Source organism: Macrobrachium nipponense, chromosome 1 (assembly GCF_015104395.2).
Source record: "Macrobrachium nipponense isolate FS-2020 chromosome 1, ASM1510439v2, whole genome shotgun sequence".
Classification (NCBI taxonomy): Eukaryota; Metazoa; Arthropoda; class Malacostraca; order Decapoda; family Palaemonidae; genus Macrobrachium; species Macrobrachium nipponense.
In genome coordinates, this window is record NC_087200.1 from 106,024,800 (window position 1) to 106,052,559 (window position 27,760).

General features: G+C 45.1%; 1 protein-coding gene across 4 annotated transcripts in view; it reads left to right on the forward strand.

Annotated features, from left to right (window-relative positions):
* Positions 1–27,760, forward strand: part of LOC135219528 (uncharacterized oxidoreductase ZK1290.5-like) — a 334,332-nt gene that overhangs the window by 52,181 nt on the left and 254,391 nt on the right. For all 4 annotated transcript variants that reach the window (XM_064256366.1, XM_064256363.1, XM_064256364.1 and 1 more), the window contains exon 2: positions 3,296–3,420. In XM_064256366.1, the coding sequence (XP_064112436.1) occupies positions 3,296–3,420 (125 nt within the window). The remainder of the gene's footprint in view (positions 1–3,295; positions 3,421–27,760) is intronic.

The window sequence follows — 27,760 nt, forward strand, 5'->3', positions numbered from 1 at the left end:
GGGCATCACTATTTTGTCCAACAAGAGGAGCCACGTGCATGATGAGATGGAGAGGCTGCTTATTGTATGTATTAAAGACAAAGAAATTGTTGGCGATGCGATAACCGAGATGGCAATCTGCCAGAAGGCCAGCGTTATTTATGGTGATCTGATTGCCCAGGCCTAAGACGACGGAGGAGAAGGGTTATCGACGGCAACCCCAGACTTCAAGGCTTCTTGGGGGTGTTTTGATAAATTCCGTAAACGGACTGGCATCCATTCGGTGGTGTGGCATGGGGAGGCTGCCAGCTTGGACACGAAAGCGGCCGAAGCCTTTATTAAGACGTTTGACGAGATGACGATCAAGGAAGGCTACAGTTCTCAGCAAGTCTCCAACTGTGATGAGACTGGCCTTTTTTGGAAAAAAAAGCCTTGTCAGGCGTACATCACAGAGGAAGAGAAGAAGCTACCTGTGCACAAGCCTATGAAAGACAGGCTTACGCTCGCACTTTGCTCCAACGCCAGTGGGGATTGTAAGGTGAAACCCCTACTTGTGTATCATTCGGAGACTCCTCGAGGCTTCAAGGCTCACAAAGTGCTAAAGTAGAAGCTTCCGGTGATATGGAGGGCTAATGTTAAAGCCTGGGTAACGAGACTTGTTCACCGAGTGGGTAAATCTGTGTTTTGGCCCGACAGTGAAGATATTCTTGGAAGAGAAGCGCCTCCCCCTGAAATGTCTGCTGTTGTTGGACAATGCCCCTGCTCACCCTCCTGGCCTCGAGGAAGATATCCTAGCAAAGTATTCTTTAATCAAGGTTCTTTACCTTCTTCCTAACACAACCCCTCTCTCCAGCCCATGGACCAGCAAGTGATATCAAACTTCAAGAAGCTGTATACAAAACATCTTTTCAAGAGATGTTTCTCCATCACCGATACCACAAACCTCACCTTGCGTGAATTTTGGAAAGAGCATTTCGATGTCGTCATATGCATCCGACTCATCAATCAAGCTTGGCAGTAGGTTTCGAGGCGAACCTTGGATTCTCTGTGGAGGAAACTCTGGCCTGATGCTGTATCCACCCGAGACTTCGAGGGATTCAACATGGGCGAAGCTGATGCAGATTCAGAAACAGTTGACGATCCTGAAACTGTTTTGCAACCAGATCTTGACGTGATCGTTGCACTCGGCAAGACCATGGGGCTGGTTGTCAACGAGGACGATATCAATGACCTTCTCGAGGAGCACCAAGAGGAGCTTACAACAGATGACCTGAAGGAGTTTGAGGCCACGCAACATAACGTCGTTTAAGAAGAGTTCTCTAGCAGCGGCGAGGAGGAGGAGGACGACCCTATGACAACGGCAGAAATTAAGGATGCTCTAGCTGCTTTTCATAAAGTGCAATCATTTGTAGAAAAGAGACGCCCTGAAAAGGCTTACACAGGTCGTATGCTTGCGCAGTTCGATGATGTTTGCCTGAGTCATTTCTGGAACATTTTGAAAAGCAGGCAGAAGCAGTCTTCCTTGGATAGTTATTTTTTAAAGAGGCCTTTAGTAGTAAGCAAACAGGAAGATCCAAGTGATATGAAAAAACAGAAAATTGAAAGTGGTGAAGAAATTGAAATTGAAAAACAAACGTAAAGTATAAAAAAGTAAAAAAAAAAAAATGTAAAAACCAGAAAAAGGCAAAAAAAAATTAATTTTAAGTTTTTTGGAAAGTTAAGTGTTATGTTTTCTGTTATTTGTTAATGTTTTTCGTAAAGTTTAGTGTTAATGTTTTCTGTGATTTTTTAATGAGTTTCATAAAGCTAAGTGTTCATGTTTTCTGCAATTTTTCCTCCTCCTCTGTCGCCACTTTCGCAGATCGCCTCACACGAAAGGTAAGGTTCCACATTTTACTACATGTATGTATGTGTATGTACAGTATTTCTTGTACCCTGTACACTAATACACTTTATTTACAGGTGATCATAGTTAGGTTATATATTAAATGGTCCAAATTGTTGTATTTCATTGTTTACTGGTCAATTTAGCTTTATTATAAAATTTACTGTGGTGTTTTTGTAGAGCTTGGAATGAATTAGGCAATTTACATGTAAAACGTAGTTCTAGATACAAAAAAAATCAGGTTACGAAGGCTGGTTTGGAACGGATTAATTTTGTATCTTGAGGCACTATGATATTTGATAGTGCTCCTGTGCCTTTTGTTCTGATTCATACTAGTGCAGCTTCAGACTTGACTCTTTTACTAGTTGCTCCTACTGCTTCTACTATACTACTAGTGATGTACTTGTCTCTGCCTTCCCTCAGAGTTTATCTCTAATCAGTCAAGCCAGCCACCTATGCGCTCAACCTTTGCAATCAGTACAATACCTATTTTTTAGTCTTACACCTCTTATTACTGGTTTACACAGCTCCTGGTAACAGTGACATGTACAGCATTATGGAGGTAGTGGTCTTAGTCCTGTACAGCATTATGGAGGTAGTGGTCTTAGTCCTTTTCTGTCAGTAACCCTTAAACTTTCAAGTACTATATACAATTGATGTCTCATCAAATGTGCATCTCACACCTCCCAATTTGTTATTGAGCAGCACACTATACATACCCTCTTTGTAATTGTACTTCTTGCCATACTCACTCAACCTGCTTTTCAGATTTTTGCCCTTTTGAGAGACTTGTGCCTATATTTGCTGACTGAACCCTTGTTAGAAGGTTAGATGTTATAAGGATCAGATGATACAAAGAAAGCCATAGTTAGCCACCAGAGACACTTTAGAACCTGAATCCTAAAGCAGCCAGGTAGGACTGAGAGGCTGCTTTTGTGTTGTCTGGATGACTGCATGAATGCACTAAGGCTTAATGTAAAGTAAGGAAGTAGGTTTGTATTAAAAAAGAATGATTTTCTTTTTTAGATATTTACTGTGTTTTATGACAGTGCACAAATTCAAACCCCTTGTGCTTCCCGTACCAATTTCAGTTTGCTGAGGCCAATATGACATAGTATGTAATATTGAATAGTAAAGGGGCTTCCTCAAATGTAGGATTCTCACCAGTGAGGATGATAGGAACATTTTCATTAGATGTGATTGCTCTTAACTAGTAATGGACCATTTCAGCCAATACTGTAAGAAAAAATAGTTTGTATTAATGAGGCAAATTATGTAAAGGTGTGTATTTTTCACTGTACTTGTGTCTTTGTAATTGATTCAAGTTGCATACTATTACAGGACTAGTTAGTACTTTAATTTTGTACATTTTATGCAGATGGTTAGGGCAGTGTCATTTTTTCATTTTCTCAAAAAAATTGTTAATTCCAGGAACATCTCATGATGGTGGTTATAATCATGAAGCGGTGGTTTATGCTCTAAAAAGTTGCGATTATCGTCACATTGACACTGCTAAGCGTTACGGCTGTGAGAAGTATATTGCACAAGCAATAAAGGTGAGATTCATGTCAGTGATATAGAATTTGGTCATAATTTTTAAGGGATATTCTTTCCATGTTTTTGTTTGTGTTGTTAAAAAGAACCAATCTTGTTTGTCTGGTTTGGGCATTTTTTCTGCTGTTTGTGTGCCATGATGCTCATCATTGAAGTGGCCACTTTTTGTATGGAGTCTGTGCAGATGCTGTTCTTCATTGCTATTAATGTCAATGGTGTAATTAGTGTATGATCAATGTGGCTTACCTGTTAGCTGTTTCATGTACATCACATTACTGTAATTGCTCCCAGAGACTGTTTCAAATGATACCCATGATTAAGTGGAATTACAAATGATGCTCATGCTTTAAGACATCCAGAAATAAGGTTTTGTTTAAAAAAAATGCAAGGTGACAAACTCTATTTAGTTATGATAACTACCACTGCAAACTAACTTTTGTAACTTTCCTTTGTTTCTGTTGTAAAAAAAAAAGGGGGGGGGGGGAGTGTCCTCATGGTTGAATGGCTTTAAATTTCCAAAAATTCAAAATCATGTGAAACCTAAAAAAAATTGATTGTTTTTTAATGTCTAATTCTACTTAATTCCTGAGATAATCATACTAATTTCACTGAATTCCTTGCAGTCATGTTGCTGAAGAAAACTCCTCATCAGATGAGTAATAATTAAGTAATAGTATACATGTGTACAGTACTTTTAAAGTATAAAGGTAAAACCATTCTTATGAAACCATTAATTAGAAGTATCTTATTCTGTATGATGGCTTTAGTCACACCAACTTGGGATATCTTACAACAAGAAAAAATTCACTTTGCTGGTCATTGACTGGCATGTGCCTCACTGGCCTGGAAGGATTGGAAGTCATCAGTCCTCCATACATCTTCAGAGTTAGTTGTAGTGCTTCACTTCCCTGGATTATCATTGCTTTTCCTGTTATTCTGGTGTACCTTTCATTAATGTTGGTGCACAAGCATTTGTTAATTTCTTGGCTTCACTTTGTTATGTAAGTCTTGGCATTGAGTTCATTTTTCACTAAGCATCTTATTGTTGCTTTTCAATTGATGGCATTCTTGCCAACACTACATTACTATGGCACGTATTTTGTTTTGTCAGTTTATAAGTATAAGCTCATAATTCATGCGAGTCCTTTTGAGTCGGTATTGAAGCTTTGCTTAGTTTGTTCATTTTGCATTGGGTTAACAGGGGAGCTATGTTGAGTAAGTTTTGCTCTTTTGTTATTTTCCCTAAAGGTGGTTTGTTTACTCTGTAAGTAAACCACAATTAATGTGGTTTGTTTAAAGAGTACAGTAAACAGTAATTGTGTATTGTACACATTTTGTACAATACACAGTAACTGTTACCTTTAGTTCTTCATTTCTCTCCCAGCTGTTCATTACTGCATGATTTTTGCTTGCCTAGTGTGATGTAATTTTGTAATTTTTACTGTGATTGGTATACTTCTCCATTGTGGTAATAGTAGGAGGTATATTTTATCTAGTTATGCCTCAGCATACTTGTGTGGTTAAGAATGACACATACAGTTATAGCTCATTTTTGTCATTGGACAAGACCTTGCACTTGCATTTCCCCTTCTGTAAGTGCTAACAGTGTTAACTTTAGCAGTCCTCTCCTGTGTGTTGGCTGCCTTCCAGTTCTATTGCCTTTGTGCTTAGAGGTGAATAAATGAATAATTATTCATCCAGTGCTGTAGCACATGAGTCGTGATTGTTAAGTCTTGGTCTTGTGTGAGAATGCCTCCACAATGCAACTGCCTCCTGTTAAGAGTGCTCAACTTAAGAGATGTCATTCATCTCCAGTCTTGCCCTTTGTAATCTTCTTAGCTAACAAAGCTTTGGCTCCATGGATGTCTTCCTAACTGGATAATCTTCCCATTGCACCTGGAAGGGAACACCCGGCTGCCTTATTGTATGCTCTTTCCATCTCCACATTTGTTGCTCCTATTCATCTCCTGCCATCTGCAATTCTGCCCACTTTTTGTTGGAGATCATTTGATTGGATGCCTCTTTTCTGACTGCTATTAAGAAAATTACTCCTTTGTTCCAGTCTGCTTGTGTGTGTGTGTGTGTGTGTGTGTGTTTCCATCTTGACTGTTCTTATGTACTCTGCTGTTCTTGTGCACCTTGATTACCCCATGTGCTCAGCAGCCCCCTTGCACCCTGTCATGTTGTATCTTATAACTGCTGTTTACCCATCCCCTGTGTACTTATCAACTGAGGTGTATTCTATTGGGAATATATACTCAATGAATAGTGTTCTTAACTATGTAATTTCCGCTTCTCCTTTCATGCAAACCCCGCTTACTGGTGGCATCGGTTAATGGTGTTTCAGTGTTGTGTGCTTAGTTAGTGATGTTAACCAGATTTTTGGTGCTGGTAAGTGATTTTAGGTATTGGTAAGTGGTTTATTGCTGTTGGTAAACAGTTTACTGGCGTTGGTAAGAGGTTTAGTTTATCGGCGCTTATGGCGTCATAAATTCCATTTATTACCATAATTATCGTGATGTTCCAGTTAACAATGATTTTTGGTTATCATAGCTTGGCCAGGAACGGAACCCCCACCATTAACCGGGGATTGCCTGTACTCGTCTGCTTTGGTGTACTCTGCAGCTTCTCTACCCTCTATGTGTTTTCTTTGACCTTGTTATTACACAAACTTGCCTCTTTATCTTCAGTTGTAGTGCTTCATTTGCAAGATTCCACTGCCAAGTGGGCTTGTCCGTGCTGTCTGGTAAGGCATTCCCTGCCCAAGAGTTAATCTGAAACCTTGCCAGGAGGCTTATCTTCCCTAATTCAGTTGGTTCTAATCCCCGGCCACCCTATGCTTGCAAGTTCCTTTCATCACCCAGGCAAAGCCAGGGCCTGCATTGCCACTCTTTAGTCCATTCCAGTAGCTAAGCTCTTTCCCAAGTCCAGCTGGCCCTTTGCATACTCACATCATTCTTCAGGACTTTAAAGTCATAACACCAGTTCTTGTTCACTTGCAGCCTCTTTTCTCATCTTAGCTGGTTTCTTCATTTACTCAAGGAATGTTAAAAGGCTCCTTTTGTTTTGCTATGAAGGGTCATCATTCAATTTTGTCCTATAATTTAGAAGATAAATCCCTTTTTATATGAGATTATTATTATACTGTAAAGGATTAGTTTATCCAGACCTCTGAGCCTAATAAAGGCTCTTCTCGTGCTGGTTATATGGAACAAGCTACAGAGGCCATTGAGTTGAAATTCAAGCTTCCAAAGAATATGGTGTCCATTTAAAAGAAGTTACAGAAGGTAATAGGAAATACAGAAAAAAGAGAACAGCTATTAGAAAATAAAAAAATATAAATTAATTAATAGATAAATATATGAAAATATAAATTAGTAAATTACATTGGAACCTCTGTTTTCGTACAGAATCTGTTTCAGAACGACCCATGAAGTCCGAAATGTGCGAAAACTGAAACAGTAATTCTCTTAAGAAATAATGTAAATAAAATTAATATGTTCCAGACCCCCAAAAATATGAACAAAAAATACATTTTATAATGAATAAACACCATGTTACATACAGAAAACAGTGAGAAATAAACATAAATGACTATGAAATGAGTAAATGATTAAAATGCAATTTTACCTTTATGGAAAACACTTTTTAGGGTATGGAAGATGGAGAGGAGTGGAGAGGGAGGAGAGGTTATTGTTGTAAGGGGAATCTCCCTCTAGAAGGACTTTCGGTATCAAGGACCTATCTGGGGTTACTTCTCTTCGTTTAGTACTGACACTATCTTAGGTTATTTCCTCTTTGTTTATTACTGGCACTAGGACTGGCTTGAGAGTTACTGACCCCTGTTGCACAGTTTTTGGCCTGAGACTTACTGACCCCTGTTGCACAATAAAACTGTCCAGAGACATTTATTTCTGGCATTTCTTTAAAATTTGCCTAAAGTTAAACACAGCATTGTCATTGGAGACACGCAGTACAACTTTATTATTTGGATGATAATTCTCCACAAAATTTTTCTACATCATTCCACTTTGCAAATATGTCCTTAATCCCTGGAAATAGGCACATTATGTATGCCCATTTGTTTTCTGAAGTTTTGAAATCAGTCTCTGTTGGCCTTAAATTTACTAACAGCAGCTCTTGTTGTAGGTATTTTCTCACTGAAGTCAGCTTGCAACTTCCTCCAACACTTTGCTACAAGTGCTTTCTTAAATTCTATAGTTTTTCTCGCCCTTTTTACAGAAGGGCAGCACTTGGAACTTTCTTTGGCCGTATGATGGCTTATTTAGCAGTTGCATTCAAATGAAAAAAGCACAGAAACATTGAACACAAAAGCAGAATGGGTCTCGAAAGAAGATAAGATGCTTTGCTTGGATGCTTGATGCAGGGCCTGGTTTTGCTCTGGTCCCCGAAATTAGCATTTCTGAGTGTACAGAAACTGTGGAAACGAACGATAACAAAAACAAAATTTTGGAGAAAAAAGTTTATGAAAACTGTAAAGTACAAAAAGAGAGGCATACAAAAACTGAGGTTTTACTGTACTAGGTGAATTATTACAAGGTATAGTGTTCCCCATGTATTTGTGGGGGATGGGTACCAGACCCCCCCTGCAAATAGTTGAAACCCCTAGAAAGACACTTGAAACTGCCTTTCTTCTTACACCATATACAAACCTTCCGTCCTTTACTTAGGATAGATTGCAGCTCGGCAGAAACTACCAGCTAATACATTCTTTTATATACCGAGGTAGTAACTACCGGGCTGGTAGTTACCTGCCCGGTGGCGGGGAAGCACTGCCTCCCCACAAGCTCACTGAGTTGTCACTTTGATTACAGCCAGCAATGAGGAAAGACCGCTCTCTTTCTCTCTCGCTGGCTTGCTGAAATCTTTCATAACATTCTTTTTCTTTTTCTAGCTGAATGCGATTATGGCTGACAATATGGTTATGCGTTCCTGCCCTGGTGTCCCGGGCCGTAGGTGTGGGACTTTCATGAGCAGGATTGATAGAGACCCTCACTCCCTTTGCCCTTCTTGCAGGGGGCATTCCTGTACATCGGAATCCCCCTGTGAGGAGTGTCGTACCTGGTCACCTGCCCAGTGGGTTGAGTATCACCGGCAGCGAAGTAAGAAGAAGAAAAGGGATTCTTCGCCTTCGAATTCTTCCTGGAAGACTAAATGACCCAGACCCTCTGCTTCCTCGTCGGGGAGTCCTTCGGGACCTTCGGCGTCTCATTCCTCCAGGAGTGAAGCGCATAAAAGCAACAATTTAACTCTTGGCCAGCCTTTGAAAGAGCGAGACTTGCTCGTTTCCCTTGGTGAAACGGGAAGGTCTGGCCCCTCTAAGGATGAGACTTGTTTTTCAGTACGTGTTGACGACGCCTTTTGTGTTTTGTGGCCTTCGTTAGGACTTCCTGGCCTGCCATCGAAGGAGAGACTTTTGTTGGCACTTTCCTCTGGGGCTGCGTCTTCCCCCATAGTCTCCTTGGAGGGGTCAGCCCCATCCTCCCGTGCTGTTAAGGAAGATGCCCTTCCCTTTGTGGCGCAGCCTCCAGAGCCCTCCCCTGCGGAGGCTCTTTTCGACGCTGACCAGGTCCGTCCTCCTGTCTGCTCACCCTCGGGGATGCAGGCCCTACAGCTTTGCCTTCTTCCTGGACGAGGTCCTCGGACTCCTCCTGACACGCCTTCTTCAAGAGCCAACAGTGACTCAGAGAAGTAGTAAAGACTCCTCTCAGAGACATGCTAATGCACGCTCTCCTTCGAGAACTACCAGACCTTCATGCGTAAGCTCCTCGGCTTTGTGCGATGCTACAGAACGCACAAAGGAGCATTCTTGGATTTACTCTCCTCTGCAATGCGTGATGCTATGACATGCACAAAGGAGCATTTGTTGGATTTACTCTCCTCCGCAATGCACGATGCTTCGCTAATTGAACGCTCCCCTGCAATGCGTGATGCTTCGGCACGCACACAGGAGCCTTCATTATAGAGAGGTCGCAGAGAAACTGTCTTTCCCTCTCTGGGACAACACACCAACACTCTCCCACCTTCTACACTGCAGCGAGAACTACTTCCTGATGAGCACCATTCATTTGCGTGCTGTGTTACTCCTGGACAGCGTGCTCCAACAGCACGTGTGATTGCGCATGCATCTTTTAGACAGCACTCACCTGTAATGCGTGTTACCCAACGAGCTGCTTCACCGCTGCCTCAGCAACAGAGTAAGCGCTAACCGAGACGTGCTACTGCCCGTGCGCATCACCAGAGCGTTTTTCTAAACACTTCAGCAGGCATTCTCGGTCTCCAGTATCATGCCCCAGACGCGCTCTTCTTCGGCTACATACGCAACAGGCGTGCTATTTCACCTGTAGAGCGTCAACGCTCTCCAGCTTGTTGTAACGCGTGGCTCTAAGCATTCTCCCGCTCTCAAATTTGCGTGTCATTCGCCTGCACACACTTATGTGCGTTCAGAACCTGTGTGCGCGCCCGTGTTGACATGTGCTCTTGCTCCTGCAGATACACATGCACCTGTAAAACCTTTTTCCTCTGTTTTTTACAAGGTTTCTACACAGAAAACAGAGACTTCTGAGTCGGAGTACCCGTCCTCGGAACTTCCATCGTCTGCTCATTCTCCGGAGGTCCCACCTCCACCTCGGGATCCTCGTAAAGCTGCAACCCAGCCTTCCAAAAGGCAGCCTTGTAGGCTTTCACCTTTGATCAGAGATCGTCGTTCCCCGGCTCTCCCTCGAGAACAAGGCCACAGGCAGGCTCCTTCTCCTTCATATGACCTTCCAGCCCCCCTTCCGATTCCTCTTTGGAAGTTGGGAGAGCAGTTAAGGGGATTTACTATCCCTAAGCTGCCATGAGTGCTTAACTGCTTAATGTCAGGCAAGAGGCGCTCTGGAAGCAAAGGCATACTGTGACTCCTCCTTACGAGTCCAGACCTCCATCCTCTCGAGGTTCTTGATCTCCAAGGGCTTGTTCCCTTGTAGAGAAATATCATATCTCTCCCATCGAGTTTGAACCCAGCCGAGATCCTCTTGACAGGGCTCCAACAGTGCTTGCGAAGAGGGCTCCGTCTCCCCTCTCTCCTCCAGCTTCGCCAGAAACAGATAGGCGTCCTCCAACTCCACCTTCCCCCTTCTTGCAAGAGGCTGTCTGACGGGGGAATAAGGACCTGTTGAATGTAGCGAAGAATCGCTCTTATGATTCCGAGCCTCCAAGGGCTCCTGTGGCTCTGGGGGCCTCAGCTCCTGGACCTTCTCCCACCCTTCATGAACCAGAGACTCTGCCTTCTTCTTCAAGACTAGACCCCTCTCATTCATGCCTGGGTGCGTCAATGCAGAGGAAGGATGATTTTCATGAGGCAACCGACGATTCAGCTTGCTACCTTCCGGAACCAGCTGCTCCAGCTGTTCCAGAAGATGCAGCAGCTAAAACCACCTTCTGTGAGATCATCGGTCTCATCTGGAAGGTAAACAGCCTAGGAGAAGCTCCCAACTACTTCTCTGAAAGGCCATACATCGCCAGTCAACCTTTTTTGTTGCACCCCTTGGGGTGCTCGGTCCCGGTATGAGCTGCCCTTGTCATCCCTGACAAGGATGGCTCTGACCAAGGTCAATAGACAAGTTTCAGCGTGGAAGGACTCACTGCGGACATCTCTGTCCAGTAAGCTACTCCCCTCTGCTTTCCAGAAGCAGAGGAAGTACTATGTGGCCCAAGAGGCTGAACCTTCACCCTTCCCCATAAACCCAACAATAAAATCATTGACACCTGGAGTTTCACTCTAGACACTGCAACACAGAACCTTGACACTCTCTTCCCAGGAGATGTCGCAGCTCGAACAAACCTTGATGTGGCGTTGCAAGCAGCTTCATGGTTGGACTTTTGGGGGGGCATGGTGGGCTTTCTTGCCACCTCTGAGACTCCGCAGCAGCCTGACAAGCAAGCGGACATGGCCCGTCAGCTCCATGACAATGTTTTGTCAGGAGGTAAGGCTATGGAGTTCTTAGTCCACCAGCTTGCCAACCTCTGGGCCAACCTGGTGCTGAAGTGCAGGGACGCCGCTCAACAAGGCTTGATCGAGCTGTGGACCCTCAGGATGCGACTGACCTGAGGAGTGCCTCGCTTCAGGGATCCACCCTCTTTCCATCTTCGGATGTAAACTTGGTGATCGGAAACTTCAGGAGAGCAAGCCAGGATTCTTTGCTGCACCCCGCAGCATCCTTCCATCGGTCCCAACCCTCTGCTGTTTCTGCTCGACATTGCCCTGGCTCTCCATCTAGGAGGGTTTCCCACCCTCCTGCCAGGGCTGATCCCTTTCCCACTGCCTCCACCACTCGGCGGCAGAGAGGTCAGCAGGCCTTTATGACCAGGGGTGGTTGAGGGCGAGGCAAACGCGGCAAGAGGAAGAGAGTCCGCCACGACCAGTGAGGAGGGCACTCCCCCCACTCTACCACCTGTAGGGGGATGCCTGCAAGCCAGATGGACGAGGTGGCATTACCATGAGGCGGAGGATTGGATGCTGACTGTCCTCCAACACAGGTATTGCATCCCGTTCATCAACTCTCTCCCTCCTCTGATTCGACCCCCGAAGACATCATCATCCTATCGTCAGGGATCAACGAAGGATCTCGCCCTTCAGGCGGAAGTCCAGGACATGCTGGGGAACGATGCTCTCAAGGAGGTCCTAGACGAGTCTATAGGCTTCTTCAGTCGACTCTTTCTTGTAAAGAAGGTGTCTGGAGGCTGGAGACCGGTCATCGACCTCTCAGCCCTGAACGAGTTCTTTCAGCAAACCCCATTCAGGATGGAGACCCCCAGCAGTCAGACAGGCCATTTGTCCTCTGGATTACATAGTGATGATCGACCTAAAAGATGCATACTTCCTGATCCCAATCCATCCGTTGTCCAGGAAGTTTCTTCATTATGTTGTAGTGGACAGAGTGTTCCAATTCAAGGTCCTATGTTTTGATCTCTCCACAGCTCCACAGCTCCACAAGTCTTCACTCTGGTGTCAACATGGGCATTCGTCTATTGCATTACCCAGATGATTGGCTGATACTGGCGCCCTCGATGGAACTGCTCATCTCCACCGAGACAGGGTTCTGGCGTTTTGTCACGATCTGGGGATCATGGTGAACTGCAAGAAATCCTCTCTAGAGCCCTCTTAACAACTGGTGTATCTTGGTATGATTCTCGACATCATTGCAGGGAAAGACTTTCCATCACTGGTAAGACTGGAACACTTCCAAAGTTTTGCTCTGCCCTTCCTTCAACAGTCCCAGCTGCCAGCACATCAGTGGCAACAGTTGCTGGGACATCTGGCCTCGCTGGAACGCCTTGTTCCAAATGGTCGGATGCACCTTCGATCCTTTCAGTGGGTCTGAAGAATCATTCGTCGCAAAGTCACGATTCTCCCCACAAACTAGTCCAAGTGGAGGAGAACGTGCACTCCGATCTTGAGTGGTGGCTGGACGACGTGAACCTGTTGAGGGGCTCCCCTCTCCAGTCTCGTCTATCCGATCTGCTCCTGTTACTGACGCATCCAAAGAAGGATGGGGCGCGCACCTACTGCAACACCTGGCTTCGGGCCTATGGTTCGACCAGGAACGTCGAGATCATATCAACGTGCTGGAACTTTGAGTTGCCTCCTGGCACTCCAGCACTTCAGCTCTCTTCTTACAGGTCACTCGGCTGCGCTGATGAGTGACAACACCACAGTAGTGGCATACGTGAACCATCAAGGTGGTACCGTGTCTCTGCAGCTGTGCCAATTAGCAGTGCAGATTCACAAATGGGCAGCTCTCAACTCGGTAGGGTTGACAGCTCGGTTCATTCCAGGCAAACAGAACATCGTAGCAGACAATCTGAGCAGGAGGACACAGATCGTTGGCTACAAATGGTCTTTGACTCCTCGGATAGCGAACAAAGTCTTGACTTTGTGGGGTTCCCCAATGATAGACCTGTTCACCACCGCTCTTAAATTGGAAGTTACCGATTTACTGCTCTCCAGTTCCAGATCTGGTGGTGGCGTTCGAGGACGCATTCCAGCACCCCTGGGATGGCCTAGACGTCTATGCTTTTCCGCCATTTTGCCTGATCAGGCAGGTGTTCAATCCCTGTCCATGATGTTAGTAGCGCCGAAATGGCCTCACGTAGAATGGTACCCGGACCTTCTACTTCTGCTGTTAGAGACTCCGAGAGTGCTTCCACCATTCCCCGACTTATGCCAACCACATATGAGGATCTTCCACAATGCGGTGAGCTTTTTACATCTTCCTGCGTGGAGGTTATCCAGCAGCTCCTCACAGCGAAAGGCTTTTTGCGAAAGGCTGCAACAGTAATGTCAGGATACCTCAGGAAGTCCTCAACGTCTGTCTATCAGACCAAGTGGGCGATCTTCAGTGGTTGGTGTCATTGAAGAGGCTGTTCTCTCGGAGCCACTATCCCCTTGATTGCCGACTTCTTACTCCTTTCAGTCTCAACGGTAAAAGGCTATCGCTCGGCCTTGAGCCAAGTCCTCAAACTGAAGGGAATCTATCTCTTCCTCGGAGGAACTCTCTATGCTCATACAAAGCTTTGAGCAGGATTGCATCCGGTATTGGCAAAGCCTCCTCCCTGGGACATCTTTGCTTTCCTCAGGTCTCTGAAGAGAGCTCCATGTAAACTGTTATCCCTGGCATCTGTTAGGGATCTCACCCTGAAAACGGTTTTTCTTCTCTCTCTTGCTTCCTCCAAGCAAGTCAGCAAGCTTCATGGCCTAGCTTATAGTGTCGCTCATACTGAGCGCTGGACCAATGCCTGCTTCAGCTTCGTCCCTGAGTTTGTTGTGAAAACCCAGAATCCAGCCCAGGTTGATTCTTGGTTTTCTTCGTCCCAGGTTATGATCCTGAGGACAGTAGCCGAAGACCCATATGAGCTACTTCTCTGTCTTCTGAGAACACTGAGGCACTATTTCCAACAGACCAGCTCTACTTGACCCACCTTACAACATTTTGTAAGTACGGGCCCGTCAAAGAAGAGGGTTACGAGGAATACCATTTCACATTGGATTCAAGAGGTGATTTGCCATACCCTCTCCCCTCCCTCTTCTCCACTTGCTGGTATCAGTCAAGTGAAGGCTCATGACGTGCGTGGAATGAGCACATCTCTTGCCTTCAAAAAGAACCTCTCTGTTACCCAGGTGATGGAAGCTGGCACATGGTCTCGCCCTTCCACCTTCACCAGGTTCTGCCTTAGAGACTGTACCCACAGCTACCTCGACACAACTGACCTTGGTCCTGTGTTAGCCGCTCAGCAAGTGGTTCAGCTGCCTCCGTACCCTCAGAGGTCGGAAGTATCGAATCGAGAATCGAGGTTCCATATTAGGCTGGGGGTGAATGTGAGAGTATGACTGGCCTATTTTCTTTTCACCTTTTCCCCTTACTTGGGGCCACTACATGGAAACCTGTTCTCCAGCACCGATTTCGATACTGGTAAGCATTCCATGTCCGACTAGTGTTTTTTCTGTAGACACACAGAAGTCAGTCTCCACCTTTCTGAGGGGGAGTGTGCTGCAACCCAACAAACCCGTTATAATTATATAGCCTGGTTTTGGTTGCCAGAGCGAGTTCTACGCTCAAGCCTTTGATACCCAGGCCATCAGCCATCAGGTCACATTTACCATGGCTTGTGGGATGAAGGATTCACGACCCAGAGCTATAAGCCCGGGTCCTGGCATCCCGGGTTCCATTCTCAGCCAGCGAGACAGGACTTCCATCCCTACCATAGGATAAGTCTCCTAATTAAAGGACGGAAGGTTTGTATATGGTGTAGGAACAAATGATGTTTTTGAAAGTAAAATGTATTTTTCCCTGACCATACAAACCTGGAGTCCTTTACTTATATGGTCCCGCCAAACATCCACCCCCTTGATGCAGGGGTATCATCAAAGCCATGGCTGTAATCAAAGTGATGACTCAGTGAGCTGGTGGGGAGGCGGTGCTTCCCCACTGCCAGGCAGGTAACTACCGGCCCAGTAGTTACTACCTCGGTATATAAAAGAATGTATTAGCCGGTAGTTTTAGCTGAGCTGCAATCTATCCTAAGTAAAGGACTCCAGGTTTGTATGGTTAGGGAAAAATACATTTTACTTTCAAAAATGTCATATTTTCTTAGTTAAAACTAAAGAGAAACCCACTAAAAATGTTTATACTGGGTTTTTTTAAATAGTTTTATCACAAAAAGTGCATTTTACGATGAAATAGATGAAAAAACAGGAATTTGTAGATATATCTCAGAAAAATACAGTGAGTAGGCAAATTTTCTGTGAATAATGGGGTTATATATTCCAGAGAGAAATATGTGAATATATGAGTCCGCGAATCCGGAGTCTGCAAATACGGGGCATTCACTGAAGTAGTAATACAGTGCATCTTCATTTGAACTTTTGAGGTTCTACTTGCACAGCATCCTCAGGGAGACTGCCACTGTTCAAATATTTTAGGAATAAAATGCTTTTAGAACTTAGAAGTTTGACAGGCCTGTGATCAACTTATCCACCTTGAATCGCTTCATCAGGAAGACACGGTTCAAGATGGAGACCCCGCGCTCGGTGTGGGCAGCCGTGAGGGAAGGCGACTTCATGCTGTCGATAGACTTGAAGGACGCATACTTCCAAATCCCTGTTCATCCCACATCCAGGAAGTTCCTTCGCTTCTCTCTGGCAGACAAGATCTTTGAGTTCAAAGTCTTGTGCTTCGGGTTAACGACAGCCCCTCAAGTGTTCACAAGGGTCGTCTCTCTCGTGTCAGGTTGGGCCCATGCTCGGGATCCGTTTGCTGAGGTACCACGACGATTGGTTGATCTTGGCAGTTTCCAGGGAGAAGCTGCTGCAAGACAGGGATCATCTTCTTCGGTTCTGTCTGGACCTGGGCATATTAGTCAACCAGGAAAAGTCGAACCTCGTACCCACTCAAAGGATTCTCTACCTGGGCATGGTCATCGATACGACAGTGGCAAGAGTTTTCCTTTCGGATCAGAGATTGGAGAAGTTGCGGGCTGTGGCGCGCAACTTCCTGTCAAAGTCGCATCAGTCTGCTCATCAGTGGCAGGTTCTTCTGGGAGTGTTATCTTCCTTGGAGAAGCTGGTCCCTCATAGGCGTCTTCATCTTCGGTCTCTGCAATGGAGACTGGGGGAATTCTGGTCTCCAGCGGGGGACTCTCCCCTGTTTATGGTCCCACTGTCTTTGGAAGTGAGAGAAGACCTTCGTTGGTGGTTGGACAACCAGAATCTGTTGAAGGGCCCCTCTGCGTTCTCTCCCTCTGGACTTCCTTCTGTTCTCGAACACCTGCCTCGCAGGTTGGGGTGCACACTTAGGCGGCCTCATCGCTTCAGGCGTTTGGGGTTTGGAGGACAAGCAGCAGCATATCAACGTCTTGGAGTTGAAGGCGGCTTTCCTGGGTCTGAAGGAGTTTTGGGGGATGGTAGGGGGTCACTCTCTCGTTCTCATGTCGGACAACACCACGGTGGTAGCCTATGTGAACAAACAGGGCGGCCTGGTTTCTCAGCAATTTCATGCCTTGACCGTCGAGCTTCACCAGTGGGCAATCAGCAATTTGGTAGAGCTCTCAGCCAGGTATATCCCAGGGAAACGGAACGTGGTTGCAGACAAACTCAGTCACCGGGATGAGATCCTAGGCACAGACAAGCTTTTCCAGATTTGGGGGAGACCCATGCTGGACCTTTGCGCGACACACTACAACAGGAAGCTGTCAGGTTCTAACAGGCTGATTGGTTCACAGGGTCTCAGAATGACATTGGCAGCCCCTCTGTGGCCTCAGGCGGAATGGTTTCCAGATCTGCTGTCGTCGTTGTCGGAGATTCCGAGGGAGATTCCCCCTTGGCGGCATCTCCTGTGTCAGTCCCATGCAGAAAGGTTCCACCAGTCAGTAGAATTCCTGTCTCTTCACGGTTGGAGGCTATCAACTATCTCCTCCGAGAGAGAGGTTTTTCTCATAAATCAGCTGGGTATATGTCCAGCAGTCTTAGGAAGTCAACCTCCTCAGTTTACCAGGGCAAATGGGCGATCTACTGTGATTGGTGTCGTAAACGGGGTTTTTCTCCACTCACGACCTCTTTTCAGCGAATAGCAGACTTTTTAACCTTCCTCAGAGACGAGAAACGTTTGTCCGTGTCTGCTATTAGAGGCTACAGGGCGGCACTGAGTTTGGTGTTACGCCTGAAGGGTATCGACATCTCTTCCTGGGAACTTTCCCTGCTATTCAAGGGGTTTGAGCAGTCGAGTTCTCCTAGAGAGCTCAAGCCTCCAACGTGGATGTTTCCTTGGTGCTTAAGAGCTTGACTAAGAGTCCATATGAGCCCTTGCGTCGCTCATCTGACATGAACCTGACGCTCAAGACAGTTTTCCTTTTGGCTTTGGCATCTTCCAAAAAGGTAGGAGAGCTCCACGGTCTGAGTTATGAGGTGAAGCACACCAGGGGTTGGAAGTCAGTGTCCTTCGAATTTGTCCCGGAATGCATGGCCAAGACCCAAAATCCCTCGGTGCATGATGACAGGTTCGCTTTGTTTTCCATTCCATCACTGACTGACTTTGTGGGTGGTGATGCTCAAGAGCTTATGTTGTGCCCTGTCCAGGCCCTGCGTTGCTATCTTAAACGGACTCGGCACCTTAGACCAGGCTTTGTTAGTACAGGCTGTACAAAGAAAGAGGTGTCTAAGAATACTATCTCTTTTTGGATACGGGAAGCCATCAGACAGGCATACTTGACTCTTGATGATTCCATCACCACGTCTGTGCAGGCTAGAGCACATGATGTTAGGGGTATTGGTCCCTCTCTGGCTTTCAAAAAGAACTTGGCTGTACATAGAGTGCTGAGCACTGGTACGTACTTGGTTACGCCAGTCCACGTTCACCTCCTTCTATCTTAAGGATGTTGCCCACAGATCTTTGGACATGTTTTCCCTGGGTCCTGTGGTGGCTGCCCAACAGGTTGTGTAACTCTTAGTTGCCCTTAACGGGGGCACCTTTGTATCTTACCTAAGATGATTGTGTGGATGAGAGAATAAGTGAGTTGGCTGGCCTCCTTCTTACTCTTGTACCTTTCCTTCTTCCTTCGGGTGGTTTAAGGAATTGTCACATCATTTGCCGGACTGGTCTGATACAGGTGAGTGGGGCAGTCATACTGGTAGTGTGGTCGTGCAATATACAATATCTTACCCACTATTTTGTAGCATAGGCTCCGCTCCTGGGCAAGAAGGAGTTGGGAGTGCTACAAACCCTAGTGCCTTGGTTATTGGACAGTCAAAGTTTCTCTTTGGTTCCTTATACAATGGTTATCCCACATATCATTGTACGTCACACAGGTTCTGAGTGGTTAGATATTAGTGTATCTAGCTTCTCAACGGGCTTCAGTCCCTCTCCAAGAACTATTTCTTTTGAGAGCTGGACTGGCGGGTATGATTCTATCCTATTGTTAAGACTGAGGGTTTGTTCGCGTATGAACAAATGACAAATTTTCTAAGACAATTTGTATTTTTCATAGCTACAAACCTGAGGTCTTAACGTTATACTGCCCACCTCTAGCCGCCCCTCTTTTTGTTAAGTCATCCTGGGTTGGGAAAGACGCATAGATGATCGGCGTTTGACCACTCTTCACCCGATCTACGCATGCGTTGCCAGATATCACAAGATTCCTTGCTTTCATCTGCTTTTTAACCGGATCCAGCTAGGCGCTAGAAATTATCCTATTGTTAGACCTCAGGTTTGTAGCTATGACAAATACAAATTGTCCTAGAAAATTTGTCATTTTACAGCATATTGGTGCTTTTGTTCACCAAATTTGATTGCTCTTAGCAAGAAAAGGGGATCAGGGATCAATTGTGATAATGATAGTTCCCAGTTGAAATACAACTTTTGAAAAATTGACAAATAAGAGACTGCTAGTGGTAAGAAACAGAAACCTTCCACTCACCACAAATCACTCGTTTTAAAAGAGATAATTCTGTGTCAGAAGCAAACATCCACACCGCAAAACAGTATGCAGTCTAATACAGGAAGGACAGCTGACCTAAAGTAGGTGCATTGATTTTGTCACTGTTATAAATATGTAAGACCTTATGTCTTCTTCCAGCTGAGAATTAAATGATAAGAACATTTTGAGCCTGGTTCTTCATTTTGCCCAAATCAATCCCAGAAGCTCCTATAATGCCACTTGTGGTGCACAGCCCCATTAGATCACTTCTCAAGCCCCAATCTGTTGCTTCATTGCTTGATATGACCTTCAAGTCTGTTGTCAGTTGCCCTTACCTCCACCAAGCTTGTCAGTGAACTTGATGTCCTATGGAATGAAGTCCCCCATTCCAGCTGTGGGGCTTCAGTGAGCCCATCCTTTGAGTTGGATTTTGAAGTTAGGACACAATTTTCTAGTAGATGTGGCTCATTTTTCAATCCCTTTACTATTTTTATTTGCCTCCCTCCCCTGTAAGAGATATCCTTCTCTGTTCAGTGGAAGCCGTCAGGATGTTCATCTGAAGGACTGAGTCTGTCTGTCCTCCTTCTTGTCTCTTTCTTTACAGAAGTTACCAGAATCTTCATATTTCAAAGAAATCAGTCTCGACAGACTTTGGCAGGTTATTTCCCAGGCTTATTTGGCAATTCCACTATAGGATAACTCATAACTCAAGACTAAGGCACATTAAGTTCTGGCTCATTACTCTTCCTTGCTCCTCAAGAATAACATGCAAGTATGGCACTGTCAAAACACATTTTTTATTCCACTTATATTTTTTTATACTCAGATCTCTTGGCACTTAATTGTTGGGACTGATTGTTTTGTTATGGTGGATCATGTGTTACTAATGCGGAGGGTACCAAGTCTTTTCTTTATCATGATCTCATTTCTCATGGTTTTGGCACACTTGGAAGTGTGTGTTATCCTGGAAGATCCACCCTCCTGCTTCATGTAACTAGTAAGTGCACTGCCCTTGGATTATGCCCAATGCAAGTCCATTACTTATGGAAGCACCGATCATTTTGACTGGTCAGTTATTGCTCCACTGCCTTGCACTGAGGAATTACTTTTCTTGGGTTTGAGTCTTCTCTTCTCTTCCATGGTTCTTATGCATCACCCTCTGTCCTAAACTTCAGTATAGGCTATTTCATGTTTTTACAGCATTCAGCCTAATGTAGATTTCTGATAATCCATTAGTCATAAGCTTCCCCATTCTCTTCGAGATGAATATTGACATGAAAGAATGATACCTTCCATGATTTCTGGGTATGCATACTGGATCTTTTCACTTTGCAAAGTCTTTCATATTGGTGTGCCTGGAACTGTTCACATGGAGTAAAACTCATTTGGGATTAATGAAGGAATATAAACATTTAATTTTTTGTAAAAATATAGTTTTTCATAACAGTCCCATTGTACTGATTCTTATTCCCACTCAGGTGAAAAAAAGGTTAAAAATACATAAAAAACAGTAACAGTAATTACAGTGATAATGGAAAGAGTAAGAAATTCCATTTCCAGATTGATTTGTAAGAATAAAAATGTCCGCCAAAATTTGTACAACAGAACTCTATACCTTACATGAAATAATATTGTCGGACCCAGTCCCATTATATTGGATCTCATTCTCATTGCCACTTAGTAATAAAAAAAAGTCTAGAAATACAAGAACATCAGCAGTTTGATATTAAAATAGGACAATGTAGCAATGGTAAGGCTAAATTCCCATTTCCACTTAATGACACAATGACAAAGACAAAAAATACCCAACATTAAAAAAAGTCTAAATTACTGAAGCATGGGAAATAGAACCACACACTTTACACAAAATACAAGTATGTAGTACCCAATTTTAATACACAATTCTTTTGCTTTATTTTCCACAAAATTCAACAAAAAACACACAAAACAAAGAATAATCATAATGAAATGACTTATAGGTCATCACAGTAGTATCAGGACAAAACATAGGATTAAGGTTAAAAAGAATTAAAAAATTGATATAATATTAAAAAATAAGAAATGTTTAGAGCAGGTGATTCAAGGGAAAAGAGCTGGGTTGGAGGAGTAACAACTACTTATTATACTGTTTTGGTTGGTCTCGGTATTCTCCAGAATATCCCATTATATATATAGTATGTGATTTTCCAAGTAATTACATTGCTCACAGTTTCATTTACTGGCAGCTTAAAAATTTTGAAAATCATGGTAGCGATAGTGTCGGTGTAGGTACTATTCCTGCCCACTTTTGGGGTAAGAGAAGAACAGCGTCAGCAAGATCAGTTGTTTTCCACTGGCTCTCGACTGATGTTCAGTTGTGAGCAGTCAGCTTGGATTTTGGTTTGCCATAGGCGTAACCTTTGGTGTTGTTTGATGAAGTATTGTTAGCCAAAGGCTTTGTTGTTTTGATCTAATTATCTATTAGAGACTTTTAACCCTCTTACGCCTAAGCCCTAAAAACCAAAACGTCTCCCGTATGCCGAGGCGGGTTTGAAGTGGGCGCGGAAGCGGAAAAAATAATTTTTTCAAAAAATCACAGCACGCTCAGTTTTAAAAGATTAAGAGTTCATTTTTGGCTCCTTTTTTTGTCATTGCCTGAAGTTTAGTATGCAACCATCAGAAATGAAAAAAAAAATCATTATCATATATAAATAATGCGATATATGGTAGTGAAAAAAAAAATTCATACATAATTGTATTCACATCGAGCTGTGCGAAAAACAGTTAGAGCTAACGAGTTACTTTTTTTCCGTTGTATTGTACACTAAATTGCGATCATTTTGATATATAACATATTGTAAAACAATCAAAGCAACACAGAAAAATATTATCACAAAATGATGCATGAATTCGTAACGCGCGGACGTAAAAAAATGTTTTCATACAATCAACTTACCTGTCAGATATATACATAGCTAAGACTCCGTCGTCCCCGACAGAAATTCAAATTTCGCGCCACTCGCTACAGGTAGGTCAGGTGATCTACCTGCCTGCCCTGGGCGGCAGGACTAGGAACCATCCCCGTTTTCTATCATATTTTCTCTGTCGCCGGTGGTATCAACATTGTTGCTATTACCTCCTGACTTAGATTCATATCTCATCCTTTGATCAATCGTTTGCTCGGACTTTTTTGGTGACTTATCTGGATCGTGTTTTGGCATTCGCTACTGTGGACTGTTTTTTGGAATTACTCTTTTGGATTTTTCTCAGTATGTCTGATTCAAATGTGAGTGTGAGAATGTGTGTGAATGTAGGCTGCAGGGTGAGGATACCGAAAGCTTCGGTTGATCCTCACACTGTATGCCGTAAATGTAGGGGGTTTCAGTGTTCTGCTAATAATACTTGTAAGGAATGCGAGGGATTAAATGCAGAAGAGTGGAAGACTTTGACTTCTTATTTGAAGAAGTTAGAGAGGGATAGGGTTAGACGTCTGAAAGGTGTGAGTTCAAGGCCTATTGAGCCTTTCACGGATAATTCTAATCCTACTGATTTAGATTCTCCCTATGTATCTCATTCTCAGAGTGCTCTTTCGGATTCGGCCTCGGAAATCGCCAATCTGAAAGCTACAATTAGAGACATGAAGTCCAAGATGGCTGACTTCCATTCCAAGGTAAGGCTAGTGAAAGTGAGCATTACAGTGAAGTGAGTTCTCCCAGTGTTGTGGAGGGGGCGTTTGATCGTCCCTGCGACGCTCCCAGGCCTAGACCTCTTCCAAGCTCCCATGCCCAGAGGAGAAGGAAAGTCGAAAGCCTTAAGGAGGTCGTGGGGAATCCCCAACGGTCAGACGTCCCTTCAGCTAGCTCTGCTTCGTGGCAGGCGGCTCAAGGGCGCTATAGGAAAAGCGTCCTTCATGAGTGTTTCTCGTCCTCTCCCTCCCCCTCACCTAAACGAGGGTGGAAGGAGTCGAACTTGTCGAGACCGCTGAAGCGTCATATGAAGAACCTGAAATAGATTCGAGCCCAGAGCGCTTCTCAGATGACGCTCCCTCTTCTATTAAGAAAGCGAAGGTGGCGTCAGCGTCACCTGACGAGTACGCAGAAGTACCTTTCCTTCTTCTCCCCCGAGTGTGAGACGAAAGGCGTCATGCAGTGGACGTGGGAGAAGCGTCAAGGAGGATAATTATGGCAGTTCAAGAGCAACTGTCCTCTCTAGTGGGAGTTTTAGCGCCTCGTAGGAAGGACGTGGCGCTTCCAATTAAGAAGTCTCGTCCTCTCTCACCTGCTAAACGAGAAGCGTCATGCAGACGTGAAGCTGCTAAACGTCTTACAGAAGCTTCGGGTTCGAGAACGAGAACGGTGGCTTACGAAAGTTTCGTAACGCCAGAGAGACGTAAGACGTCTTTTAGACATGAAGCGTCATTGAAATCGGATCATAGACGTGACGCTCCGACCAATATTGTGACGCCAAGTAGGACGCCTTTGGAGAGCGGAGCGTCTTCAGGCGCGAAGCGTCATCGAAGACGTCAGCAGACAAGTAAGCGAGAGACGTCAGCCAGGACGCTTGGCGAACGGGAAGCGTCATTCAAGCGGGAAGCGTCTTCTAATTTTCAAGAGAAGCCTGAGCTTGTGGCTCCTTCCAAGGCTATTAAAGCGGGAAAGAGGAAAGATTATCATTCCCTTAGCCCCTCTCCTATTAGGAGTTTGTCTCCTCCAGAAGAGGAACGTACGGAAAGGAGAGCGGAGACTCATGTAGATCCGAGTTGGAATGAAAACTCGGATGATGAATATACAGAGAAGAGAAGGACTGTCTAACTATAAGGTTTTGACTACCTTGCTTCTTGAGGAGTATGGAGACGAGTTGACTCCTGCCGCTCCTCCTTCTCCCGCGCTCTCTCTTTTCGAGTGCTAAGACGAAGAAGCCTTCGTCTTTTCTCAAAAATGAGCCCACCATTTCGATGAAGAGGGCCTTACAATCCTTAGACTCATGGATGAAGTCTAAGAAAGACTTAGTGAGAACAGTCTTCTGCATGCCTCCAGCAAGATTAGCTGGGAAAAGAGGCATTTGGTATCAGACGGGAGAGAATATGGGTATTGCTCTCCCTTCTACATCGGAAGCAGATTTTTCGACCTTAGTTGACGCTTCACGTCGACAAGGTCTCAATTCGGCACGAATTACGTGGGGAATTTCTGAACTGGACCATCTCCTCAAGGGACTCTTTCATGTATTGGAAGTCTTCAACTTCTTAGATTGGTCCCTTGGTGGGGTGATGTCCAAGAAAGCCCATGATTCGGAAGGAATCGAACCTGAAGCCCTGTTATGCATATTGTCGTGTATTGACAAAGCGGTACAGGATGGCTCTTTTGAAATCTCATCATTATTTGGAGCAGGTCTTCTAAAGAAGAGGACTGTATATGGGGCCTTCTTAACCAAGGCAGTCTCACACGCTCAGAGGGCAGCTCTACTGTATTCGCCTCTATCTGACTTTTTGTTCCCTTCTCAGTTAGTGAAGGACATTGCGCATTCTTTAACTGAGAAGGCGACTCAGGATCTTCTGACGCAGTCAGCAAGGAAGAAGAAACCTGTTTCTGCATCTGACAAGAAAGGACCTAGTACATCTGTTCAGCCCTTTCGAGGTGGTCCGACCTCCAGACCTCCCGCAAGAAGGAAGGCTCCGGAGAAGAGAGGTAGGTCTGCCTTTCGTCCCTTTAAAAGGGAAAATGAAGATTCTCTCCTCCAAGCACCAGTAGGTGCCAGGCTCCTGGGATTTGTGGAGGCCTGGACACTGATAAACGCAGACGCGTCTTCATTGGCTATCATAAGGAAGGGATATCGTATCCCTTTCCTGAACACTCCTCCCCTAACGTCAATACCAAGGGAACTATCAGCCAAGTACAAGGATCCTGTGCTGAGGGATACTCTTCGATCGATGGTGGAACAAATGTGGGACAAGAGAGCGATAGAACTAGTACTGGATCAAAACTCCCCAGGGTTTTACAATCGCCTTTTTCTGGTTGCGAAAGCCTCGGGAGGCTGGAGACCAGTACTGGACGTCAGCTCTCTGAACAAATTTGTTCAGAAGGAGAAGTTCTCCATGGAGACTTCTGCTTCAGTCCTAGCGTCATTACGACAAGGAGATTGGATGGTGTCTCTAGATCTCCAGGACGCCTACTTTCACGTCCCGATCCACCCTTCATCGAAGAAGTACCTCCGTTTCATGACGGGGGGAAGGATCTTTCAGTTCAGAGCCTTGTGTTTCGGCCTGTCCACAGCTCCTCAGGTCTTCACAAGCCTGATGAAGAATGTGGCGAGGTTTCTTCACCTCAAAGGAGTAAATATCTCTCTGTATCTGGACGACTGGCTCATCAGGGCCAGATCAGAGAGACAGTGCTTGGAGGACCTAAAGTTAACTCTAGATTTGATCAAAGCGTTGGGATTGCTCGTGAACCTCGAGAAGTCTCAGCTGATCCCCAGACAGGACCTAGTCTATCTGGGGATTCGGATGGATTCTCGGGGTTTTTGAGTATTTCCTTCGCAAGAGAGAATCGCAAAAGGTTTGCGGATAGTCTCTCTCTTCTTAGGGAAGGAACATACGTCGGCGAGGGAATGGTTGAGCCTTCTAGGGACCCTTTCCTCGCTAGAACAGTTCTTCCCACTAGGAAGACTGCATTTACGTCCGCTTCAATTCTTCCTCAAGAAGGCTTGGAGCTGGAAAACCGGACAACTTTCGGACGTTTTTCCCATTCCAGTGGAGATAAAATCGCACCTGGAGTGGTGGTTGCCCCCTCTGGAAGAGAACAAAGGGATCTCTCTAAAAACACAGAACCCAGACCTAGTGTTGTACTCCGACGCATCGGAGAAAGGTTGGGGAGCGACATTAGGCTCAGAAGAGGTGTCAGGCACCTGGGAACCAGCACAGGTGACTTGGCACATAAACTGCAAAGAGCTCTTCGCCGTGCATCTGGCTTTGAAGAGTCTAGAACCTCTGGTGTCGAACAAAGTAGTGCAAGTAAACGTGGACAACACCACCGCACTTGCCTACATTCGGAAACAGGGAGGGACTCACTCATCGTTCCTTTACGAACTGACGAGAGACCTATTGCTTTGGACGTCCCACAGAAACATCTCCCTGCTGACAAGGTTCGTACAGGGAGTAAAGAATGTGAGGGCGGACAGACTCAGCAGGAGGAACCAGGTCCTTCATACAGAGTGGACCCTACACGAGGAAGTGTGTCTAGATCTCTGGTCTCTGTGGGGGACTCCTCATGTGGATCTCTTCGCAACATTCATTTCCAAAAGGCTGCCAGTCTTTTGCTCGGTCGTGGAAGATCCAAGAGCACTTATGGTAGACGCCTTCCTGCTAAATTGGGTCTCCTGAGTAAACGAACTATATGCTTTTCCCCCATTCAAAATCCTGGGAGGTTAGTAATGAAAAAGTTTGTGGCGTCAAAGGAGACGAGGATGACGTTAATAGCCCCCTTTTGGCCGGCCCAGGATTGGTTCACGGAGGTGGTAGAGTGGATCGTAGACTTTCCAAGATCCCTACCAAGAAGGACGGATCTTCTCAGACCCAACCACTTCAAGAGGTACCATCAAAACCTCCCCGCTCTCGCTCTGACTGCCTTTCGACTATCGAAAGACTTGTCAGAGCGAGAGGCTTTTCTCGCGAAGTGGCAAGCGCGATCGCGAGAGCACGCAGAACCTCCACTACGAAAGTATACCAATCGAAGTGGGAGGTGTTTAGAAGGTGGTGTAGATCCAAGAAGTTGTCCTCCTCCACTACCTCTATAGTGGAAATTGCTGACTTCCTGCTATTCCTGAGAGAAAAATCTCATCTAGCCGTATCCACAATAAAGGGATACAGAAGTATGCTCTCGGCTGTATTCAGGAATAGAGGATTGGATCTGGCAGATAATAAAGATCTCCACGATCTCATAAGGTCTTTTGAGACTTCAAAGTCGAAGGAACCAGTACCTCCGAACTGGAACCTAGACGTAGTCCTCAAGTTTCTGTCATCTGAAAGATTCGAACCTCCTCGTCTGGCATCGTTTAGAGACATCACCAGAAAATGCCTATTCCTATTATCTTTAGCTACGGCAAAGAGAATTAGTGAATTACATGCTCTGCAGGATAAAGTAGGATTCAAGGGAGACTCAGCTATTTGCTCGTTTAAGACCCTGTTTTTAGCTAAAAACGAGAATCCCACGAATCCCTGGCCTAAGTCATTCGAAGTCAAAGGCATGTCGAGTCTCGTAGGCAGAGAAGCAGAGAGGTCTCTATGCCTGTTAGAGCTCTGAAGTTCTACCTTCAGAGAAAGCATCAGATGGGAGGCTCTAGACAAGGTCTTTGGTGCGCGGTAAAAGACCCCACAAGACTGATGTCCAAGAATGCGCT